Source organism: Doryrhamphus excisus, linkage group LG20 (assembly GCF_037039965.1).
Source record: "Doryrhamphus excisus strain RoL-2023G ecotype Guam linkage group LG20, RoL_Dexc_Guam_v1.1, whole genome shotgun sequence".
Taxonomy (NCBI): Eukaryota; Metazoa; Chordata; class Actinopteri; order Syngnathiformes; family Syngnathidae; genus Doryrhamphus; species Doryrhamphus excisus.
In genome coordinates, this window is record NC_136376.1 from 13687809 (window position 1) to 13711890 (window position 24082).

Here is a 24082-nt window from a genome sequence, read left to right on the forward strand (position 1 = left end):
GAATGAATGAATTGACTTAACTTGCCCTATTGAGGTTATACAGCACTTATCTTTTATACATTTAGCAAAAGGAAGCTCCTCTGTTGCAAAATCAACAACTTCTGTGGCTGAAGCGCTGCCAAATTCTTCAAGCGCCAAGAAACCGTGTTAGTAGCGCTCCTTTAAAATCTGCTCCATAACCAGAAGTCTCTAGTCTCTTGCCTCCTAAGCAGGCTTTATATTTACAGGTCCAAGTCACACAGACTGCCCCACATATGCTCTGCATACTGTATTTGCAGCACTAGAAAATGTGAAGTGAGATAGCCAGGAAACTTTTTCCTGACAGGAGCACAAACAAGGGAATGATAAATACACCTAATAGCTTCAGTATGCTCCTCAACACAATCCATAACTGAATTTGCAAGAGTGACAGTAAACAACATGCACTGATAGAATGCATATAAGATTGAAGAACCCACTATAAGCACAGGTGCATTGCATCCTACCTGTAAGTGTTCCAAAGCCTTATGTGAATCCCTTTTAATCCTCCTTATTAAGAGTGATCCCTGTTCATTACTGTCTCCACTGCAGGATTGACAGAAAGTGAATGGGGCAGTGCACGTTTTTGTCTGTTGAATGAAAGAAGGCCCTCCCTCAGTCTCTCTGTGTTTCTGCCCTTCTTCTCCTTCTTCTTCCTCTTCTCTGCTCCCCCACTCCACACTCTCACTGGCGTCCGGCCAGCCTCAAGTACCACGGCTGGAAAGACAAGCCGATAAGGAGAGCATGAAATTGTGAAACAGACAGCCCATCTCTTGACCGTCCTCAAGGAAAATAATAGTAAGAATGAAGAGAAAGCAGCTTCTTTCCAAGTGTTGCGGGTTTGGATCCAGTGGTGGTTTTGCTGAGGACATAACCGGAGAACATGGAGATTTCTAGAAACAAGGCAAGCACAAGATCAACCCACAAATATAACTTATTTGACTCAATTGCACATTCAAATTGCACGTTATGCTGTTTGAATGAAAATATACCAATGCCAACCATGCTGTTTCATGGTTGAATGCAACCTATTATTAGTAAAAAATGATATGTGTATAGCAAATTTTACATATATTTTGCCTACATAAAGCATTTTCAAGCATAACCTCTGCCGTTACATCCTGGCCGTCTGTCACTCAACTCCCCTGAACACTGAACCAGAACACATTCACAGCAACACACATGACCACAAGTCATAAACAGATTTTCCAAGTCCTAACTACAAAAATGTCTAAATGAGTGATCCTACTTCTCGAAAACCAGTCAGGTCTAGAACCGCTTAACGGTGATAAACAAGGGATTACTGTATTGATGTTTTGTTACATACTGTATGTCTGGTCACCTACCATTATTCTATAGGTATTCTATTTTTCAAAATTGGCTTCTCTGAGACTGCATCTGTGTGTGTTAAGGTGCTACGGACATGTACTGTATACCAACAGCTGTGAGTGACAGTCATATTTGGGCTGCCAGGTCCAGGTTTCATCCATGTGGTCCCCATCATTGATCATGTGTCTCATTGCAGTAGACTGCACAGGCAAAGACTACTAACCTGCAATGAAAGCAGTTATTCTGGTACTATGTAATCATTTTCTATTAAAAGACAAACGTGTTTTTAGTTTGTTACCAAAGACACACTGCAAAGATGCTTCCAGTACTAACACAGCACTCATCTGCCATCATAAATTGAGTGAATGGAAATTTAGAGTAGATAAATAAACGATGACTGCTTCATTGATTTGTCAGGAAAATGGCATTTTAAGAATTGGTGTGTGTGTGTGCATGTGTGTCAGTGACAGAAATAGAGGCTCTGACTTTTTATTTGGCCCCCCCTGTTGATTTGCACGTCTACCTATCTAGACCCCCTTTAAACTTGCACACATTTTGTCCACACATGTTGCATTCCAATGGCGGCAATTAGTAAATTGGTCGTAAACACTTTTGAAGTAAATCATTTTTCAAGAATTAATTGATAAATAATTGTTTTGTGGTTGACTATGGCCTATTATTTGTCAAAAAATATTGAAAGACAAGCTGCATATATGTAGTATATTCTAGTATTAGGCTACATTTAGTATTACATTCCCCTCCGTGAATCACCACCTTATCGTGGTGGAGGGGTTTGAGTGCCCGAGTGATCCAAGGAGCTATGTTGTCTGGGGCTATATGCCCCTGGTAGGGTCTCCCAAGGCAAACAGGTCCGAGGTGACGGGACAGACCAAGAGTGATTCAGAAGACCCATATGAGCAAGAACGAGAGGAGAAAACATACCTCGCCCGGATGTGGGATACCGGGGCCTCACCCTGGAGCCAGGCCGGGGGAGGGGCTCGCAGGCGAGCGCCTGGTGGTCGGGCCTTCACCCGTGGAGCCCGGCCGGGCCCAGCCCGAAGAAGCCACACGGGATCTCCCCCTCGTAGACCCACCACCTATGGGGGCAAGCATAAGGGTCCGGTGCAATGTGTGTTGGGTGGCGGTCAAGGGTGGGTGCGTAGGTGACCTGGTCTTCGGCGGCCAAATCTGGTTCTTGGGACATGGAATGTCACTTCTCTGGTGGGGAAGGAACCTGAAGTTGTGCGAGAGGTTGAGACATTCCGACTAGACATAGTCGGACTCACCTCGACCCACAGTTTGGGTTCCGGAACCAAACTCCTCAAGAGGGGCTGGACCTTGTTCTACTCTGGAGTTGCTGCAGGGGAGAGGCGGCGAACTGGTGTGGGCTTATTAATAGCCCCCCGGCTTGGTGCCTCTGTGTTGGAGTCAGCCCCGGTGAACGAGGGGGTCATTTCCTTACGCCTTCGGGCTGGGGAAAGGGTCCTGACTGTCATTTGTGCGTACGCACCAAATGGCAGTTCGGAGTACCCGGCCTTCTTGGAGTCCATCAGAGGGGTGCTGGAGAGCACCCCAGCTGGTGACTCCGTCGTTCTACTTGGAGACTTCAACGCCCATGTGGGCAATGACAGTGTGACCTGGAGGGGCGTGATTGGGAGGAACGGCCTCCCTGATCTGAACCCGTGCGGTGTGATGTTATTGGACTTCTGTGCGAACCACAGTTTGTCCATAACTAACACCATGTTCGAACATAGGGATGTCCATAAGTGCACTTGGCACCAGGACACCCTAGGCCGCAGGTCTATGATCGACTTAGTAGTCGTATCATCAGACCTGCGTCCGCATGTTCTGGACACACGGGTGAAGAGAGGGACTAAGCTGTCAACTGATCACCACCTGGTGATGATGGTCCATATTCCGTGCCTCCATTGCTGAGGCAGCTGACCGGAGCTGCGGCCGCAAGGCGGTCGGTGCCAGTCGCGGCGGCAGGCCCCGAACCCGATGGTGGACACCAGAAGTCAGGGCTGCCGTCAAGCTGAAGAAGGAGTCCTATCGAGCCTTGATGGCTTGTGGGACTCCAGAAGCAGCTGACAGGTACCGTCAGGCCAAACGGTTTGCGGCCTCTGCGGTTGTCGAGGCAAAAACTCGGGTGTGGGAGGAATTCGGTGAGGCCATGGAGCACGACTTTCGGTCAGCCTCGAAGAGGTTCTGGCAAACCATCCGGCGAAAAGGGAAAAGGGAAGCAGTGCCCAGTCCACACTGTTTACAGTGGAGACGGGGGCCTGCTGACCTTGACTGGGGATGTAGTCGGACGGTGGAAGGAATACTTTGAGGCCCTTCTCAATCCCACTGACATACCTTCCATAGAGGAAGCAGAGTCTGAGGACACATACGTGGACAGTGCCATCACTGTGGCTGAGGTATCTGGGGTCGTTAAGACGCTCCTCAGTGGCAAAGCTCCGGGGGTGGACGAGTTCCGCCCAGAATTCCTCAAGGCTCCGAATGTTGAGGGACTGTCTTGGCTGACACGTCTCTTCAACATTGCATGGAAGTCGAGAACAGTACCTTTGGATTGACAGACCGGGGTGGTGGTCCCCCTTTTCAAGAAGGGTGACCGGAGGGTGTGTTCCAACTACAGGGGGATCACACTCCTCAGCCTCCCTGGGAAAGTCTATTCCAGGGTGCTGGAGAGAAGGGTACGACCGTTGGCCGAACCTCTGATACAGGAGGTCCAATGCGGTTTTCGTCCTGGTCGTGGAACACTGGACCAGCTCTACACCCTCACGAGGGTGCTTGAGGGTGCATGGGAGTTTGCCCAACCAGTCCACATGTGCTTTGTGGACCTGGAAAAGGCATTCGACCGTGTCCCTCGTGGCGTCCTTTGGGGGGTGCTCCGGGAGTACGGGATTGGTGGCGCGTTACTACGTGCTATCCGGTCCTTGTACAAACGGGGCAGGAGTCTGGTTCGCATTGCCAGTAGTAAGTCGAGCCTGTTTCCGGTAAACGTTGGCCTCCGCCAAGACTGCCCTTTGTCACCAATTCTGTTCACAATTTTCATGGACAGAATTTCTGGAGGAGGTGGCCCCTGCGACCTGGACCCGGACAAGTGGAGGAAAATGGATGGATGGATAGTATTACATTGATGGGACATGACATATTGCATTACCTTCACGCTACATGAAGTCAACCATGGCAGGTCCAACATGATCGAGTGAAAAGATGTTCTCCTCACACTCCGTGTGGAAGTGGTCAACTGCTGCCTCCCCCCCATTGAAGTGTAATGGGTTTGGCCCACCTCCTGAACCAGAAAAGTGTGGTTTCAACAACGTGAAAAATGTGATTTCCCCACAACCGTTTATCTGAAAAAAAGGATGAAAATTGATTGACGTAATTGACGTAATAGTGTTTTTTTTCTGTCACAAAAACCAAAAGTAATGAGTATCCACTTTGAGAAAAGCAAAGCCATAGTCTATAAAGCCATAGTCGTATATCCGCAGACTATCCGAAAGTAGAAATTTCACACAGGCATCAATCGAGTAATTGACACAAAATATGCACATTTCCCCCACTCCGATGTAAACACAATGTCCAGGTGGGTTGAAGGTAAAGTCCAGTTTGGCCCACAACCTAAAGTAAGTGTTACGTTTTGGCCCCCTGTGCGGTGGCGATTGACACCCCTGATGCAGATAATGGTAAAGGACCAGAAGGAAACTACACTAGCAGGTACAACACAAGGACGGGTTGAACAGAGCCAAGGTTAAGTGAAGGTTAAAGGACGATCTGGCACCGAGTCCCACTGCTATACTTAAGAATGCCAGGTGAGTAATTGTGTGCACCGGTGCCTTCGCCTCTTACCAATTAATCTGCAATAAACAAGCAATGATGGCGGTGGATGTGCAAACTCTGTGGGGCACGCTCCATTTCCATGAACTAGTTATGAATGCGGCGGCATGGTGGACAAGTGATTAGCATGTTGTCCACACAGGCACACCTGAGTTTGAATCTCCACTTGGGCATCTCTGTGTGGAGTTTGCATTTTTTTCTCTGGGTACTCCGGTTTCCTCCCACATTCCAAAAACATGCTAGGTTAATTGGGGACTCCAAATTGTCCATAGGTATGAATGTGAGTGTGAATGGTTGTTTGTCGAAAAGTCAAACCAGAAGTCAAAGCCTTAATGGTGGGGATTAAGTGGCATAGAAAAAGGAATGGTTGGATAGTTAAGAACACAATGTGAGCATACCATGAACACACCCTGACCAATGTGCAAACGGTGCATATCAAAGCGTGCATGAGTTCACATGAATGGGTTAGCTTTTCCACCGCCTCTTGGAGCACGTCAGGGGGATTCAGAAAAAAATTCTGCAGCCTCTTTGATCTTCCTTGTGAATATCTGTTAATGACTCGTCACAATGCCACACGGCAGTCTAATGGTTAGCATGTTGGCCACACAGTCTGGAAGATCTGCATCTCTGTTGTAATGTTTTGTCCGGGTATTCCGGGTTCCTGCCAACATTCCAAATATACGTAAGTTAACTGGCAACTCTTAATTGTCCATAGGTATGAATGAGTGAGTGATTGTGTGATGCAATTGACTGGCAACCAGTCCAGCTTGCACCCGACCTACTCTTGCCCATAGTCAGCTGGGATAGGCTCCTGAGAGAGAATAAATCTAAATCTGTGCCAACTGGTCCTGAACCTCTGGGTTTGATACTTGTCAACACTGCAAGATGACTCAGAATTTCATGAAATGAAAACTTGATGCTGGAGGATAATGGCTGATGGTTGATGTGATGCCGAGGAAACAAGGAGCGCCAGGAGAAGAATCATTCAGAACTCTTAGTGGGAGTCCCTTTTTGGATGCGTTCCTCCCTTATAGTTCACTTCTCATACTTCGGGGCAGCAGGTAGTACAAGCAGTTCACAATCCCAAAGATAATACCCAGAGGTAACTTGGGGGGGATCCTGTCCAATCAAGCAGCAGGTTTTATTGGCTGGGAAATCCGCATTAAAAAAACACACACACACACAGGCCCGGGACTCAAACAATGTTATTTTGGTTGCTGTGAGGTCTCCACATGTCGGTGTCATTATAGTCCTCACTGCTGCAGCTTCTAAAGGCCGTATATGTATTGTATATCATGTACTTAACTGTTGACAGCTCAACTTATGCCGTCGCCAGTTAAATTAAATGAAGCGTGGTAACAGCTACTATGTTATGCTGGCAGCAAAGAATCGGCCGAGGTGGGACTTGTCTTTATGTGTTCACTGAAACAACTGGAAAGAATATGTACAATGTGTTTGTGGTACTGTGTTACAGGTTGGTGAACATCTTTCATAATGGTTTTAATAAGTGTACTTGCTTTTTGGAAAGCTGTGTTGGTAAAAATTATATGATATTATATTGAACATAATTCATTGGTTCATTCATTTTACATTAGTTGAAGTTCAAAAATGTGTGTTTTTGATAAAGAGGATAAAGTTCATGAGGATAAAGTTTATAATACCAAAAAATAACAATTTTAAAAAATGTAAAAAAAAAAAGTGCAGTTCCCCTTTTATCTCTACATATTTGTCTATTTGTTGGTGTCTACAGTCTACAGTAAGAAGAGGATTTTTGTAAGACTGTTTTACTATTATGAGCAACATGTGGATGGGTTTGGAAATATCACTTGATTGAGGCTGCAGCGCATGCCTGTGTGTGTGTGTTTCAACGTGAACCCCAGGAGTTACGTGATGCAACTGAATGCACCATTGTTCGAAAAAGCTAACGCAGCACTGACAGCAGTTTGCTATTTTTTATCCTGCTTGCTGAGGATAAAGTGTCCATTATCTGACTGGAATCTTTCCATGGTGTCCCAACTCTAAATGAACCACTACCCACTTCTTAATAGTGGCCGAAATACAAAAATACATACAACCAACAGAATATAGCCTCGTTTCCGGGTGACTGTCCACTCACCGTGACAGGTTGTCACCGCTGTGACGTGCGGGGATTAATTGGAACACCGATATAAATGAAATCTGTAAAAGTGAAACACATTTAATACACAAAATAGTCATTCAGACTTACTTATTTGTTGATATGATTCACACTGAGTAATTCATATCTTGACGCTGTGTCTTCTTCCTGCTGCTCCAGTCTTGAGGCGTGAGCCATGAGGCGTTCAGGCACACCCGTAATTGTGAGCGTTCGGCGCTAATTGCGTTTTAATTTTTAATCATGTATGACAATTGGCGTACCAATACAAATGATAGACAAATGATAGAAGCAAGTAGCTCTGCATGCTTTTGGTGAAAGTGTTCCGGTGTTGATGTTTTTTGGGTGTGTTGTTAATCTTAGTGGACACAAGGTGTAGACAGCTGTGACACAGGTGGTTGTTTTGCATGCTTGTATGTTCTGTGGGTGTTGAAAGCTTTGTCGGATACTACTGGTCATGGCAGGTTTTATTAGAAATTGAATAAACACATTTTGAAACCTGCCCCCTTCTGGGGCTTTTAATGTGCACATGCACTTGGATTCCAAGATTGAAGTAAAAAAAAATTAGTTATTTATATTCTAAAATTTTGCAGTGGTTTAAAATAATAGCCTATCCCAGCTGTCTTCGGGCAAAAGGCGGGGTACACCCTGGACTGGTGGCCAGCCAATCACAGGGCACATATAGACAAACAACCATTCACACTCACATTCATACCTATGGACAATTTGGAGTGGCTAATTAACCTAGCATGTTTTTGGAATGTGCACGGGAGGAGTACCCGGAGAAAAGCCACGCATGCACGGGGAGAACATGCAAACTCCACACAGAGATGTACGAGGGTGCCTTGTTTATATAATTTTAAAATACTTTCCAGTGTTTCTTCAACATGAATATGTCTATTTTGAAACTGAGCCCAATTATCAATAAATATGAGTCTGCTCACAAAAGTCAATCCAATTGTTTAGATTTTTATTATAAAGAACAGATGTGAAAACCGTGATTGTTAAATCATTTAAATAAGACTATCAAATATTGCATTTTTATACATACATTGCCACTCCTGTTTATTGGGTGGTAATGTGTTCATTTGTTCAGTATCTGAGTCTCAGTTGGCAGGAATATTTACATGAAACAATACATTTGTATGACGGAAAACATATTAACATAAGAATGAATCCAACACCTTTTGGTCCTTTCAGTATTCACTCTGTCCACTTTCTTCACTGCTGGCGGTTCCTCAGTCTTCGAGGGGGTGAAGCCTGAGGCGCTGCCCGGGGTGCTGGAGTTGTAGCAGTGAGCTGGGCACACCCAGAGGTGAGACACACACCAGGGGGCCCTCTGAGACCAGGGTGGCCTCTGACTCCAGGCAGGCCCACGTGGCCACGCTCACCAGGATTCCCTGGTTGGCCGTTGAAGACCCGGCCAGGACGTCCACGCTGACCTGTGATTGACATATCATGACTCATTTAAAGGGGGTTGTGGCTCCCATTTTGGATTATAAAGAATATTACTAAGCTTATGATATGTTTTTACCCATTTTTCCCTGCTCCCCGGTGTATCCAGGTAGGCCGTGGCCCTTGGATCCTTTATCACCTTGGTCTCCTCTGTCACCTGTACATACACACACAGACATACATTTCAAACACCAGCAACCTGACCAGAGGAATCATGTATTCATGTGTTCTGTCTGCTTAGTATTGGCACACCTGTCACTCCTTGCTGGCCTGGATCTCCGGCTTCACCGTAAAATCCTGGCAGGCCAACTTCTCCAGTATCACCGTTTCTCCCAGTATCACCCTGATAACATCATAACAGTGAAAAACACGACATTCACATTTAATATGCTACTTTTTCTGTATAAATTTTGGGGTTTTTGTTGCTCTGACTGAGTTCATGCTGCAAAGATGAATTGAGCTGTTTTGTGTAATCACAACGTGGTTTTTAAAAATATGATCTGACGCTTGTCTAATTTTGGAACAATTACATCAGATGTACAGAATACAAAAACTGATTTATTTATTACTTCAAAAGTAATATATACAAGAGTTTTAGCAGCACAAGACAGTGATTCATATATCCATCCTATCCTTCAATCCAAAAGTTATTATATTAATAGAAAAACTTTTATATATACAATAAAGATTTTATTTAAGGAGGTTGTAATATTACAACAAAAAAATCCTAATATTAGAAGAAAAAAACTTTCATTTTTGAAACATAAAATTGTGATAATACTAGAAAGTGGTTGTATCAAAAATTATTTTACAAGAATGAAATTGTAATATTCTGGGAATCAAAAGCAACTTTTTTTTGCAACAACAAAAAACACGACCAAAAAAAAAAATAAGAATTTTGGCATATATTACAAAGGGACCATTGGTAATATTGCTGGTAAAACGCTGTCCATTCTTAATATTAATAGAAATACTTACTGTTTTATTTGAGCTTTTATTCATTTTATGGGCATGAAGTTGTAATAATGTTACAATAATACTGCAAATTACGGTAATTTTTTTATTTTTATTTTACAAGAATAAAATTTTAATATTCTGATCATCAAGTCAAAATATTATGAGGAACATGTTTTTTGCTTTTTTTGCAAGAACAAATTCTATTACCAAAAAAACCTTTTAAAACCAATTAAGGAATAACAAGACAAGATCAGTGTAATATTGACATGTATTATGAAAATAACGTTTTTAATGTTACTCTAAAAAGTTGTACATTCTAAATATCAAGAGAAAACTTGAGATTTTATTTCATATTTTAAAATGACTTGAAAAAAAATTGTGGGGTATGCTGGAGCCTATTGCAGATGACACTCTGGACTGGTCGCGAGCCAATCACAGGGCACATATAGACAAACAACCATTCACAATCACTTTCATACCTATGGACAATTTGGAGTGGCCAATTAACCTAGCATGCACGGGGAGAACATGCTAAAGGTTTTAATCATACTTTTCATTTCATGAGCAAGTTGGAATGCTATTGGAATCAAGTTGTAATATTATGATTTTCCCTTTTTTCTTCCTCTTGTGGCCTAACACTGATTGGAGGTTCTAAGAATCACGGCGATAGAAGATGTCGTGGAACGTAAGCTGCTACTGTGCGGCATAACAATATGAAAAGAATTTGACATCTGCCGAAACGGCAAATAACATTCAAGACATACCAGGCGCCTAAAGTGCGACTCCATGTTTGTCCTCGTGGAGACGTGGAAATTCAGTATGTTTTCATTGCTAGTTTTTTCTGCCAAAAACTGCAGCTGACTTAGTCCAGACATGTGCAATGTGTTGCACAGAAGCGAACAATGTATGGAGAAAGAACTCTGGAAGAGTGTTTAGGCTGAAGATGTGTAAACTGTTCCAACTCACAGGAGGTCCAGGTGGGCCTTTCTGTCCGGGTGGACCAGGAGCACCCATGGGAACATCTCCATAGAGAGGACACACTGCGGCGCATGTCCTCTTGACTGAGTTGGCGAAGGTGGACATCTGCTCCAGGACCACTTTCTTACAAACCTCAATCACATGCTGAGCCGGCAGGGCTGGACCCTGTGTAACGAATCGTTAGCACATCCATCACTGGAAGTCACCCAACTCTGAAACATCAGTGATGAATATTCCAGCAGAGTGATGGCGGCAGCCGTTCAGAGGAAACCCCGACAACAAATGAGGCTAATAATATTTCCCAAGGCCCATTATAGATTTTTATGCACACTGACTTGATGACTTGGCTGACAGTCTTGACCAATGAGAATCTTTTTACAAATTGACTGGACACCAACTATTGTAACAAGTGATGACGTTGCCTCACACAGCCATTGCAAGCTAACATCCAGTAGCACAAACATGTTTATCATTCAAGGTAAAAAACAAACACAAACAGGCTTGTTATTGACATACTGGTGGTCCTGCAGGTCCTTGAAAGCCATCTGGTCCTCCTTCACCTCGCACTCCTTTGACTCCCGCCGGACCCGAACGTCCATCTGGGCCAGCTGGACCACGTTTCCCCCGTCCTCCCTGAGGACCCTGCTCCCCTCTGTCTCCGACCTACACCATCAGCGGGGTTGACACCATTAGCAGTGGTGCGAGTGGTAGCTAACTACGTGAAGTTAAGCAATGGGACTCACCCTTCCTTTTGGGCCCTTGGCACCTTTTTCTCCCTTTAAAAAGGCAAAGAACATTTAGTGAGGGAACGGCCATGGAGAGAACATAACGATGATGGAATATTTACCAGTGCACCTTTGACTCCTTGAATTCCCGGGATTCCTGTGTCACCCTGTTCAGAAATGTATCAGGAATTGTAATTGTGCATTTGCAAGTGCAGATGGTCTATGCTTTGTCATGCATTACTTTGCTTGGGTCTGGGTCCTGGTGTGTTAGTGAGAACTGTTTATCCATATTGTACATTGTGACAGTTATTAATAAGGAAAGTGTGCTTCCAGTATATGAGATCTGGGTGTGTGCCCGTACTTTGTGGATTATTTTAACTCATTCTGTTTACTTCTGTTAACATTAATAACCGCCAGGAAGAGTGATAGCCAGGCGCCAGCTCAATCCTTCTTGATGTGCTGGGAAGCAAACCATTCAGGACTGGATTACAGCATGCCCGCTGGTCATGCAAAGCAGAATAATTCCATCCCTATATTGTGAGAATAAAGTCAGAATATTATAAGAAAAAATGTAGAACGTTTACTTCAGAAAAGCTGTGATTTTATCCCTGTAATTTTCCATTTCCATTTTCTATGCCGCTTAACCTCACTAGGGTCGTGGGGGTATGCTGGAGCCTATTACAGCTGACTTCGAGTCATGTAATTTTAAAACTTCCATGTAATTTTATTGAATTAATCTGAAGTTTCTTTTATAGTAAAAGTATGACATTTACCTTCTAATGTATGACCGTGTTCTTGTAAAATGTTATATTTTTTCATCATAATATTACAACTCCATTCTTGTAAAATTACATGGATGTAATTGTATCTTTTAGCAGTAAACATTTTTTTCTTCCTTTTTCTTATAATATTTTGAGACCTCAGTCATACATTACTAAGAAAATGCAGTTCTAGTACTACAAAAAAACTCAAATTTTATCCGTGTAATTTTACAAGAATAGAGTTGTAATATTTTGACAAAAACATCTAATTTTGCGAGAACACAGTCGTGCATTTCGATAATTTATCATTTACCAGGTTTTTGCAAAGTACAAATAGAATACTATTTATTTTTTGCAAAGCATAATAAATAGTATAATAAATAGAATACTTTCATAGAGCATGGAACCATGTGAATATGGCTTTTAACATCATTAGAGCTCTGGAGACATGAGATACCACCCCTATAGTCACGTGTGGAGGACAGGAAGTGATGTTGGGGGTTCAGAGTTGAGTTGAAGTTTGGCGTGAATTGTGGGAGAAACAGTAGTAACCGGTTATTTGTTCATCCGAAGTCAGCTGGGATAGGCTCCAGCATACCGCTGCAGTGAGGATAATGGGCATAGAAAATGGATGGTTGGATGAGAAAAAAAATCATCATTATAAAGTCCTATGTTACTTGAAATAATATATAATTTGACAAGAATAAAGCTGTAATATTATGAGATAAATACAGTCGTATAGATAATAACACTAGTGTATATATATATTGGTCTTTTCTGCCTTATAATGGTGCTTAATCAGCCATCTATTTCTATGCAGCTTATTCCCATGAGGGCCGCGGGGGCATGCTGGAGCCTATCCCAGCTGACTTCAGGTGAGAGGCGGGGTACACCCTGGACTGGTCACCCGTCAATTGCAGGGTGCATCATCATATCTTAAATAATCATATAAAAGTTGAAGGAATTTGGCAAGAAAAGTCCTTCACGTGTGAGACAGTACCTTGCTTCCTTGTTTTCCGGCCACTCCCACATGTCCCTGTGAACAAATGACACATTTTAATGGCATTTAGTTGTGACGTTTCACTTTTAAACTTGTAGTCTTACATTAGGTCCTGGTGGTCCAATAAATCCGGGTCTACCTGGTTTCCCTGCAGAGCCTTTGTAACCTCTTGGGCCCTCAAGAGTGAAACATTTGTTAAAACTATCCAAGGGACTGCTTACTTAATTCATTTGACTGAAAATGTCACATAATACATCATCATTTTCGTCACTGATTCCAACTTACAATTCGACCCTGGGGGCCCATTTCTCCCGGTGTCCCCAGGGTACCTTTCTCCCCCTGGCAAAGATGCAGACAACCAATGAAGCTACCAAAATGGAACACATGTCACATTTCCAACAAAATCTGTGCTACCTTTGAGCCACCTTGTCCCAGTTTTCCACGATGACCCTGTGGTCCTTGGTAAGCCTGTGGGGGCGTTTACAATGGCAACAGTATTTAGTTTGAATGCTAGGTACTCATGCAACCCAACCAAAACATGGGCACCATACATTACCTCTATTCCAGGGTCTCCATCTCTACCTGGTGTTCCTGGATCTCCAACGATGCCCTGTGGAAACGATGCTATTATTTATTAATATAAAGCCAATGATGAATTGTGTAGTGCAAATGAGACCGTGATGGTGCTGTCACCTTTTGTCCAACGGTGCCAGCTTTACCGCGACGTCCTGTGATACCCTAAGTTAGACCATAAAACTATGAATACAATGTAGCAATAGTACAAGAACTGTATTGGAACCTTAAATAGATGTAGTACACATATTAAAATATTCCGGTTTTAATGCTGGTATACATACGGGTTTCCCCTTCTGTCCAGTGGCCCCTCTCTCTCCTGGATCTCCCACAATGCCCTGTCAAAAATGTAGCACCAAAGAGATGTAAGCTACATGTCACAATAATGTATAAATAATATAATGTTTTTTAGTGTAAAAATAATAATGGTGAGGCTTTATAGCATTACAAAGATAAGAAATCTATTGATGACTCAGGCTTTTGCACAATTGCTCAATTATTATCATTATTATTATTATTATTGCCCCTTGCTATTTACTTGCTTCCGACCCAACCGCGATAAGTGAATTAGAAAGAAGGCGTCAATATTAATAAACTGAATCGTTTTGTAGTTAGAGCATAAAAAATCAGTATAACCAATACAGATTTTAACATCATTAGAGTCCTGTAGACATGAACTAACAACCCTATAGGTACCTTTGCACTCCTATGGTTATTAGTTTACACCACACTGCGTATTAATGCACAAGCAACGGGATCAGCGCAAGAACATAAGCCATGGCCGACACTCATAGTATATACGTATATATATATAGCAAGCTACCAAGCTAGATTAGATAGCCTACAATTTATTTGTTCTAGACTTTCAAACGTAATGGGGAAGAAGGACAAAGTGCAATGCCAAAAATGTACCACTTCCACACAAAATGAGAGGAGAACCTTTTTTTTTCCCAATGTCGGACAAGCTGGTTAGTCAACCTGTATCTCAAACTTCTAAAATAATAGCGATATATTTTCTTCTCCAAAGTAAGACATGACATATTTTTATCACTGTCACAGAAGCTCTTTAGTAACTGACGGGGGCTTCCACAGTGTTTGTGGGGACGGCACATTAGTCAAAAACTCTATTCCAGGCATTTATTACATAAATGATTTATAGGGTTTCCAAGTAAAAAATGTTTCTTGATTTGTACCCACCGCTGTTCCTCGCGGGCCAGGGTTCCCTTCTGGACCAGTGCTCCCTTTCTCGCCCTATAAATGTAACAAAATATATATTTTTTAAAAATAGCTAAGGATGCTAACTAAGGGAAAAGATTGTTTACCTTTACTCCTTCATAGCCAGCAATTCCTTCATATCCCCTTTCACCTTTAGTGCCCTATAAAGAGGAAGAATACAGTGACTAACAGTAAAATGCTGTAAGCTATTTTTTTGTACAATATATGTTAATGTTAAGGTAAATGTAGGATGTTTGCACTCACAACTTGTCCCTGCCTCCCAGTATTTCCGATGTCTCCTGGGGCTCCACGAACACCCTTTTAATGACACAGTCACAAGGTGTCGTTACAGAGTATCTGAAATCAATGTTAATATTGGAATGCGCATATTCACCTTGAAGCCAGCTGCCCCTTTTAGTCCCTTCAGTCCCTTAGGACCTCGCTCTCCCTGTTAAAAAAAGCATATTTTCTTACATTGTATTAGAATATAGTGGCCGTGCTCATGATAGTTTAATCCTTTACCACAGGGCCCCAAAGTCCTCTCATTCCTTTCTCGCCTTTGCTTCCCATTTCACCCTGAGGACGAAGCAATGCGAGTTGTCATTAATGAACAAATGGAAAGGTCACCTGATAGCGGTGTGAAAATGCAACGTACCTTATGGCCCGGCTCGCCGACATTGCCGTAGTCTCCTGTGTTTCCTCTGATGCCCTGCAAGATAAGTTCATCAAATCATCAAACCAATCTTTGACAGATCACATGTGCTACTTTGTGAGAACACTTTTGAAGACAAACTATATACAATAGTATCAATTTTCACTGCCAGAGGTTCTAATAGCTTTAATAAATAACTATTTGTAAAAATAGAAATATTGTATGAACAGTCTTAACTTGTTTATTCACATGTTTTTATAACATTTACTGCACATTTTGTTACGGATTCAATTTCATTTAGTTTTTAGTATAGTTTTGCAATTGTAGCTTTACATGCAAAACAATTCAAAATGCATACAAAAACACATACTTGATGAATGACAGAGATAAATGAATACTTAAGGATACTTCATTGAAGAAGTGCTGAAAAAGACACTCATTTTTTTTTTATCACAGCTGCACAATACCCCGAAATGGAGCCAACATTGTGATGAAACAATTATCAATTCAAGAAATAACTCATGGCAGAACACAAAGCTGGTGTCTGTGTAAGGAAAATGCAACATAATGGAGCGCTATAAAGCATACGAGGGAAATTCAGAGTCAAATTGCATGTTGAGTATTATATATTTTAACATGTTGGCAGGTCTGCAGTAACATTGGAAGTAATCCCTGGCTCTCACGCACCCCCTGACAAGTCACTGCACACCCATAGGGGGACCCGCCCCATTTTTTGAGAAGCCCTGGCTTCATAAAACATGAAACAAGAAAACAAGAACAGCAAAAATGAACAAATCTACAGTAATTTGACAAGAATAAAGTCAAAATATTAAGTTGTAATTTTATGAGGAAAAAAGAAAATTGTTAAAAGGTTGTCATTTTAATAGTATATGGCTGAAATAGTAAATATAACTTTTTTTATTATTTTGTAATTAATTTAAAACATTTTTAAGAATGTATTTTTATCATAATATTCTGAAAAACAAACTATTGTTTACAAATGTATGAAAAATAAAATTATAATGTAATGGGAATGAGGTCAAAATATAATGGGGTGAAAGTCACAATTGCAAGAAGAAATTTTGTAAGAAGAGACTTGAAAATAGTTGGGGAAAAAAACAAAAGCAGAAATGGAAAATGAGCCATAACCCTAAAATAGTAAGAAAACAATCTATGGAGAAAGAAGTTGCAATTTTACCACAAAATACTTGTAATATTAATGAGAAAAATCATTTTAGTAGCATAGAGTTGAAATATAAACAAATACATTATTTTTTTAAGTGGTAATATTATGAGAAAAAAAATTAAATTTGTCTTTTTTTTTTTAATTACATTGGGAAAAAGTTACAATACTATGCGAATAAAGTCCAACAATATTGACAGGCAATAGAAACTTTGAGGTAAAAATGTAAGCATATTTCTACTTAGGAGGATTGTAATTGTAGATGGTGGATTTATTGTTGACTTAGAGCTCGGTTAGTTGGAATAATGATGAGTTGTCACATACTCAGTCCTGGTTCATTGCACTTGGGTGGACCAAATATTCAGTGGGTGTCTACTTAATTTGAGATTGGTTTTGGAGGTTTATATGCTGTAGAGTCCCAAAAAAGGCCAGCGCTGTTAGTCCATTAAACAGCATTATGCCACATCTATCACGTGCATCTATCACCGGGAATTGGGTATGGTAGAGGCCGGTTTGAGCCCCCCTGACCAGCCAGGCATATGGGCCGTTCCCAAACCGCAATCAGAAACCTGCATGAACGCCACAACACGACAGGCTCCGATAGACCGCATCCGGGCGAGAGTGACAACTCTCAACCAGGATCGCTACATCTAAGTGTGTTTGCAACACCACAGGGACTGGTTTCGCCGTGCCGGATCAAAACACTCGAATCAGCAGCCCCACCGTGCGTTGACCCGGTATTGACTGTTGGTAACTTTGTGTTTGATGGGTGCCATTTTCCTTTGTTATTTTTTTTTCTCATTTTTGTTTCTGTTTTTCATGGTGTCAAAGTTTCTATTGACTGTCAGTGTATAAATGGGAATAAATACTATGAGAAGAAAATTTACATAGGTTATTTAACAAGAAAGCTGAAATATATGGAAATTAGTTTAAAAATGGAGAGGAGGGGGAAATCTATACTGTGTGCTTTTTCACTTATATCACAAAGTTGAGATGCAATTTTTTCTTGAAATATATAGATAAGCTCTTAGTGTATCTACATGTGTTACTTGTTAATTGATTACAGTGGCCCTTACATCGTTTTCTTTTTCAGTAAGTTGGGACAATCCTTGAATAGACACATGTCAGGGTGATATCTTGTCCAGCTCCTCTGGCCTTTTAGTCATATTAGTCACAATAGTGGAAAATGTACGCTAGAATATTCCACACTCACTTTGTTTAAACACACAGCAATCATAAATGCAACTAAATGGAGCGCAATTGTTTAGACAGATGCTAACCCCCTCAGAAGTAGAAGGAAAAGTGTTGCTCTGGCTCAACAAACAAGGGCCAGAACCCTTTTTAACCGCAGAGATGGCCAACAGTATGGAGACAGGCAAGACCGTGAACTTTAAGGCATTTCTGCCACTGTATAGCTAGGGTTAGCTAAAAAAAAAAAATAAAAAAAAAAAAAGACCACCCACCACAGGGGATGGATGGTTCCTAAATGTGTGCCAGGAAAGCGCCTCCTCAGATGCAAGCACAGGAAGAGATAAACATGTTGAGTCTCTGTGATTCAACTTGTTACAAAAGACACATGTTTACTCTCAAATGACCTCCAGCTGAAAAGCCAGGAGAAGAGAATGTGGCATGAATGGCTCTGGAATTGTGATCTGTGGAGGCGGACATACTGTACGAGGTAGTGTGGGGGATTTTCCTTGACTAAATGCATTCAAGTTGACTTACAATGCCGGAATACAAGGTGATTTCTTTGTAGTTTCACCTTTTCTCCAAAAGACTTCTTGTGTGTCTGGTGGAGAGCCCCCGAATTAAACTCTGCTAATAAAAAAAAAAAAAAAAAAGAAAGAAAACACAGTTTCTTAGGCCTGCTCCGACTTTACAGGGACTGCTAACCATCAAAGCGCCAGGAATTTAAATGTGTTTGGTTCCCCATGAGCCAAAGCAGTTATGAAGCGCAATGTGCCAAATTTCACACTCTCCTAAAGCAGACGTGGTGTCATTAGAGACTCAAGGGGGTCTTGGCAGACAGGTTTCCGTGTCTGGACTTGGCATCAGCATGTTCTCAGGAGAATTTAGTAGGAAATTGAGTAAGAATCTAAGCACTGTAGACTAGCCTATTTTCCGGCACCATGAAGAATCTCCCATTGTGACTTACTTAAGGATGAGGTGAGAGTTGCAGCATTCACAAAGAAACAAAGGTTTGGCAGTTAGCAATTTAGTTTGGTTTTAAAAATATTTGTCCGAAAATGGGTCTAGAACAGGGGTCAGCAACCTGCGGCTCCAGAGCCGCATGTGGCTCTTCAGCCTCTTTATTGTAGCTCCCTTTGCGATGCTTGAATATTTTTAACACCCGAGTGGGGAAAATGCACGTCTTTTGTAATGAGTTTTAAAAAATCCAACTTTGTCTGAGACCATGAATGCATCCTGAGTGAGTTCTGACTGCTATCCAGTTCAGTACATGAAGAAAAACAAGTAATACTTACCTACAAATCTAAAAAATAAATTCGAGATAATTTAAAAACAGCGGCATGGGAACTTGTTTTTACGTTTACAGTAGTTTACACATACATTTATGTAAGTTTATCTCCAAAACTAGCAAGAGTACTCCAACTCGTCTTTTCTTATCTGAACTACTTTGATACCCCCAAATTCCCTCCAATGTTGTTTTAAACATACTATATGTTTTGCGGCTCCAGGCTATTTTTCTTCAGTGGGCATTGGGTAAAATGGCTCTTTTCATAGTAAAGGTTGCCGACCCCTGGTCTAGAAAATTTGTATTTGGGATTGGGATGTGACCGCCGTGTCGGATAATCTTAACAGAATATCGGTTCTGTTTCAAGTCCGGTCAGGCTTCATCGGTCGTGTAGCGCTGGGTTTCCCTACATTTTTTCACCTCTAGACCCAAATAACAAATTAGATTCCTCACTGCAGCCTAAAACATATTAAAATATGATATAGATTACCATAACATGGACATATAATATACATTAACTAATGATAAAGAACACAGAAAACATTATTGTTACTAAAACAAACATGGATCATGGTCGACAACCCAATGCAAAGTGACCTACATCCCACTTTAGGTCCTGACCCACAGTTTGGAAAACCCCGGTCTTGTGTACAGGGAAAAGAAGGAATGATTGGCTGCCACCGACTGGTCGTACAGTGATAAGTTGGATTTCTGCTGTGTCAGAAATTAAAAAGTGGAAAACCGTCTCAAAGTGGTTATGTTAGCAAACCAGCAAACATTTATGATGCTAATTTTAAGACAACGATGGCTAAAAAATGTATCATTTTTTACTGGTTTTATTGTACTGATACTGAAAACATTTTCTTTTAAAGGCAATTCATTTAGTCGTTGATATTGTCTTTAAAATATTTTTCCAAAAACAGATCTTGAAAAAGAGGTGCCATCTTATAATGCAACGGCATCAATGCAGTGTTTTGGATGGTGGGCCCAGAGGAGTTGATCGGCGACAGGGTCATTTAGACATCCCCTGCCGCCCCCGGTAAAAATGTATGGTTGGAAGAATATCGCTTAACTTTTTGGAGAATGTCCTGCAGACATAAACTACATTTGGCTCTGTTCCCTCCAAAATGCACAACCATCCAGTTGGCGATAAATCACGTTACTGCACGCCTGAGATTCAGGTTTCAATTTACAAAGCACAGAAATTTATCGTCACATCTGTGTTGGTCGGGTTTGATATCAACTTCTTCCTGAATCAACTACAGGGTGGACACGAGTGTTTTATTTACCGTGCGTTTACTAGCCCTACTTGCTTCTGGTTCCGTGCCTGTTTCCACTCTACGGTGTCTCTATTGTGCTATTTTCCACAGCTTCACTGTCATCTCAAGACCTGACTTTTATGGTGACATACACCCACCAGTCACTTTCACCGTTTATGATGCAGTGCTGCATTCACTTACCCAGTTCCCTTGTCTTCCTCGATCCCCAGGCTCTCCGGTAAGACCTCTGTGACCCTGTGAAAGAAATGTCCTGTTTCAATGTTTCACTGTCTTATCGGTGTTGTATTCATCCAGTTTGCATTACAGGTTTGTACTCACCTTTGGCCCTGGACGTCCCTGGACGCCCGGCTGTCCGTGCATGCATTTGCAAGATGCTGTACCGGCTGTCAGACCAATCTCTGCATAGCCTCCACACTGAGGCAATGAGATACAGTTTGAGACAAGGCTGAGATTGAGGCTTGTATTAAGACTCACCACACTGGAGAGTTCGCAGCATCCTTCGGAATAGGCTTTCTCTGGGTCACATGACACATCCATCTGCTGGAGGTCCACCTGGAATGATATACGTGATGTGTGCTCAAATCAGGAATCTATGATTAGGTTGTTTCAAAAGAGAGACAGACATACTGAGACTGAGCGATCCCTTGCAGCTCGCTTGACGATGGAGGTGTACCCACGACGGATGACCGGCATCGGCTCATCAATGGACTCCACACTGACCTCCTCGCAATCTATCAGCAACTTCACCTGGCTGCCCTTGACGCTCAGTGCCAACTTGTGCCATTGGCCATCAAACAGCTTATCCACACCGTGGAAGGTCCTCAGCATCTGGCTGCCGCTGGGACTGATATAAAAAAAGTCCAGCGAGAAGGTATCTCCCTGGAACCGTAGGCCCACTTGCTCCCGACCATCTGGGTCGCTGACCTGCCACAGGTTCCAGGACTTCTTCATCGAATCTTTGGTCAACTTAAAGGTTGCGATGACAGAATAGTCGGAAGGGAGACCATCTGGGTAGACGTCACTGTGGTGTGAGAGTCATCACAACATGCGAGATCAAGATCAAGCTACAGATGAATCCATCCATTTTCTATGCCGATTATACTCATTGGGCTGGCAACCAACTCCTTGGTTGCCAGCCAATCACAGGGTGCTTAATGTTATCTTAAATAAACCATCTAAAAGTTGAAGGAAAGTTGGAAAGAAAAGGCTACTGTACTCCCGTTCATAACTATGGACAAATTAGAATCACCAATGAATGTGGGAGGAAACCGGAGTGCATGGGGGAGATCATGCAAACGCCACACAGAGATGTCCAAGCAGGTCTCCAAACCCACGTCTTCCCTATCTTGTGATTCTGTGGCCAACATTGATTGATGACTTTGTTAAATCACATCAGTCTGACAGCTTCAAATACTCATCATTCTTTGTTTTTATAAAACTAAAACTTCTGAAGCCCCACAGAGTTAACAGCAATTTCAAATTGTGCTTTGTAAAGTTGAACCAAAACGGTAGGAGGATACTCCATCCTGGTTTGGCATCAGTTTCACACACATTCTCATCTTATCTGGATCAGGATTGCTGGATTGTAGAGAAAGTAGCGCCCTCTGGAGGACAAATTGAAAATGTAACCAGTAGTGGAAATCATTCATTCGTTTTCAAAATACCATAACCATTACCATAAAGGATTGCATTAGTATGGACGGAAGCCCGTTTCCGCCACTGAAAAAAATATCCCAATGGTAAGTCATACTTATGAGAAGTCGAAATAAGTCATAATTATTAGATCAGAAGTCGAAATTAAGACATACAAACTGCGCATGTGCCACAGGTGCCGCCTTCTTCACTTGGCAAACGTGGTGACACAATTGTGGTTGGGTATATTATGTGCCTTTTGGAAATGTTGGACGTTTGCTGCATCTGTAATGAGTTGTCCGCGATCACATTCTTGTTCAGTAGGATACCCATCTTGCTTATAATTGTGTCGCCATTTTTGCGAAAGTGAAGTGAAGAAGGCGGCACCTGTCGCACATGCGCACCTCATAGTTTCGACCTTTTCTAATCAGCAAAAAGCCGAAAGAAACAAACATCTCATATTGTTGACTTTCTTATCTCACAATTTCGACTTTTTCATAATTAGGACTTGCCATTGGGATAACTGTGACGGAAATGGTTTATGCTATGGGATTTAAAAAAGCCATTTTTAACTTGCCGGCTATTTTTGTGTAGCCGTTAAGCTAGTATAGCTTAACTTAATGACCAGAGATGACGATTCTGAGAAACGTAATGTCCCTAGGATCTCTTAAAGCGGAATCATCATCATCAGGTTTACCCAGTATTTCTGTGTTGATGTATGTAACGCCCCCCAAATTCCCCGTTGTACCTCATGGTCTTCTGCAGGTGGATGGCAGGGTTGACACGGTAAGCCACGGCCTCTGGTTCAGAGCCATCCACTCTCTTCACTCCTCTCGACTCTGATACACGAAACTCCTCCAGGAGATCAAAATCTCACAGCACAAACACACGCGTAGTGAGCAATAATTTTGTCAATTAGGGATGATATTGTTTTGCAATTTTACAATTGTCCCTTAAATGTTATATTTTATGAGCACTCTTTGACCTTTTGGCTATTGGATCTGGCTGAAAATTCAATAAGTCAATAAAAAGACAAATACTGACACCTTTTGGCCATTGGTTAGTAGTGCAACATTCCCATTGTCTTGTGTCACATCATCTTTAGTGTCTTAATAACACACACTGTATTATTATGTATGAAATGAGCGGTTACAAAACAGAAAAGCGTGCAAACTTACTTGGTAATGTTTGACCTTGTGTGCCTCCTAAGAGGAGAAATAGTGCTGCAAACACCAGCATGTCCACTGTGGCTGGCATTTTTAGATTTGGGAAAAGTCAAGGACTATAAGTGCCTGTATAATCATAATAAAACAACAATAAATTCATTTTAAAAAGGGATGTTATATGCAACAGCAAAAATAGAGTACATCATTAAGTACACCTCTGTTATTAAATGTACAATGAGTAGTATTTAAAATGATTTATCACTTTACAATAACATAACAATGACTGCTTTAAAATGGCGTATACATGAGTATTTAACAAGGTTAATGCTTTACAAAGTCATAGTAAATTGCCATAAGGCATGTAAGATTTACAATTGTCATTAGTTAAATCATGAGCTCCAAACTCATACTAAAAATTGTAGTCTATAGTCTAATTGAAGTCTATAGTTTTCATTATAAATCCCAAAACAAGTGAGAAATGAATATAATGTGATAACTTACATATTCATAAAAATAGAAGGTTTTGGCTGCTGATGGTGTATTCCAGTTCAAGCTGTGAGGTGATGTTCCACTCTAAAGTGCCATCCTGGGCCACACTTGGAGCTCAAAAGACAGGAGGACCATTCAAAGTGGAAGCCCTTGGGGATCAGTCCAGAGTGACACCTGTGCTCCGCTCCACCTTTGGTGCCGACGGGATCATCCATCTCT

At 41.8% G+C, this 24082-nt stretch overlaps 2 protein-coding genes across 4 annotated transcripts in view; both read right to left on the reverse strand.

Annotated features, from left to right (window-relative positions):
* The window catches only part of col21a1 (collagen, type XXI, alpha 1), a 31685-nt gene extending 24211 nt beyond the window's left edge, over positions 1-7474 (reverse strand). Inside the window, exons 1-2 of one of the 3 annotated variants that reach the window (XM_078787269.1) lie at positions 1459-1575; positions 486-911 (exon numbers count right to left, since the gene is read on the reverse strand). Coding sequence is in view for 1 of the 3 variants with exons in the window: in XM_078787268.1 (XP_078643394.1) it covers positions 1459-1522 (64 nt within the window). In the remaining 2 variants the exon portion in view is untranslated. Of the gene's footprint in view, positions 1-485; positions 912-1458; positions 1594-7417 lie in introns of those variants that run through there. The other 2 variants (XM_058059155.2, XM_078787268.1) reach the window with 2 other exon arrangements.
* An 851-nt stretch (positions 7475-8325) lies between these two features.
* Positions 8326-24078, reverse strand: LOC131108293 (uncharacterized). Its single transcript, XM_078787426.1, has 26 exons — positions 23988-24078; positions 22957-23080; positions 21204-21597; positions 21051-21128; positions 20895-20990; positions 20757-20810; positions 15644-15697; positions 15511-15564; positions 15383-15436; positions 15253-15306; positions 15096-15149; positions 14971-15024; positions 14058-14111; positions 13894-13938; positions 13757-13810; positions 13615-13668; positions 13486-13539; positions 13305-13376; positions 13201-13236; positions 11562-11606; positions 11458-11490; positions 11231-11377; positions 10703-10879; positions 9032-9122; positions 8859-8936; positions 8326-8766 (listed from the first exon to the last, which is right to left on the reverse strand). Exons 1-26 carry the CDS (start codon positions 24076-24078, stop codon positions 8546-8548), a joined length of 2322 nt encoding a protein of 773 aa, XP_078643552.1. The 3' UTR covers positions 8326-8545.
* Positions 24079-24082: the final 4 nt, after the last annotated feature.

Coding starts and splice junctions, on each gene's coding strand:
- LOC131108293 (XM_078787426.1), bottom strand. CDS start 24,078: ATGGATGATCCCGTCGGCACCAAAGGTGGAGCGGAGCACAGGTGTCAC. Junction 11,491..11,561: donor AAGGAGTCAAAGGTGCACTG/GTAAATATTCCA, acceptor GCCTTTTTAAAG/GGAGAAAAAGGTGCCAAGGG. Junction 8,937..9,031: donor AGGCCAGCAAGGAGTGACAG/GTGTGCCAATAC, acceptor GTGTATGTACAG/GTGACAGAGGAGACCAAGGT.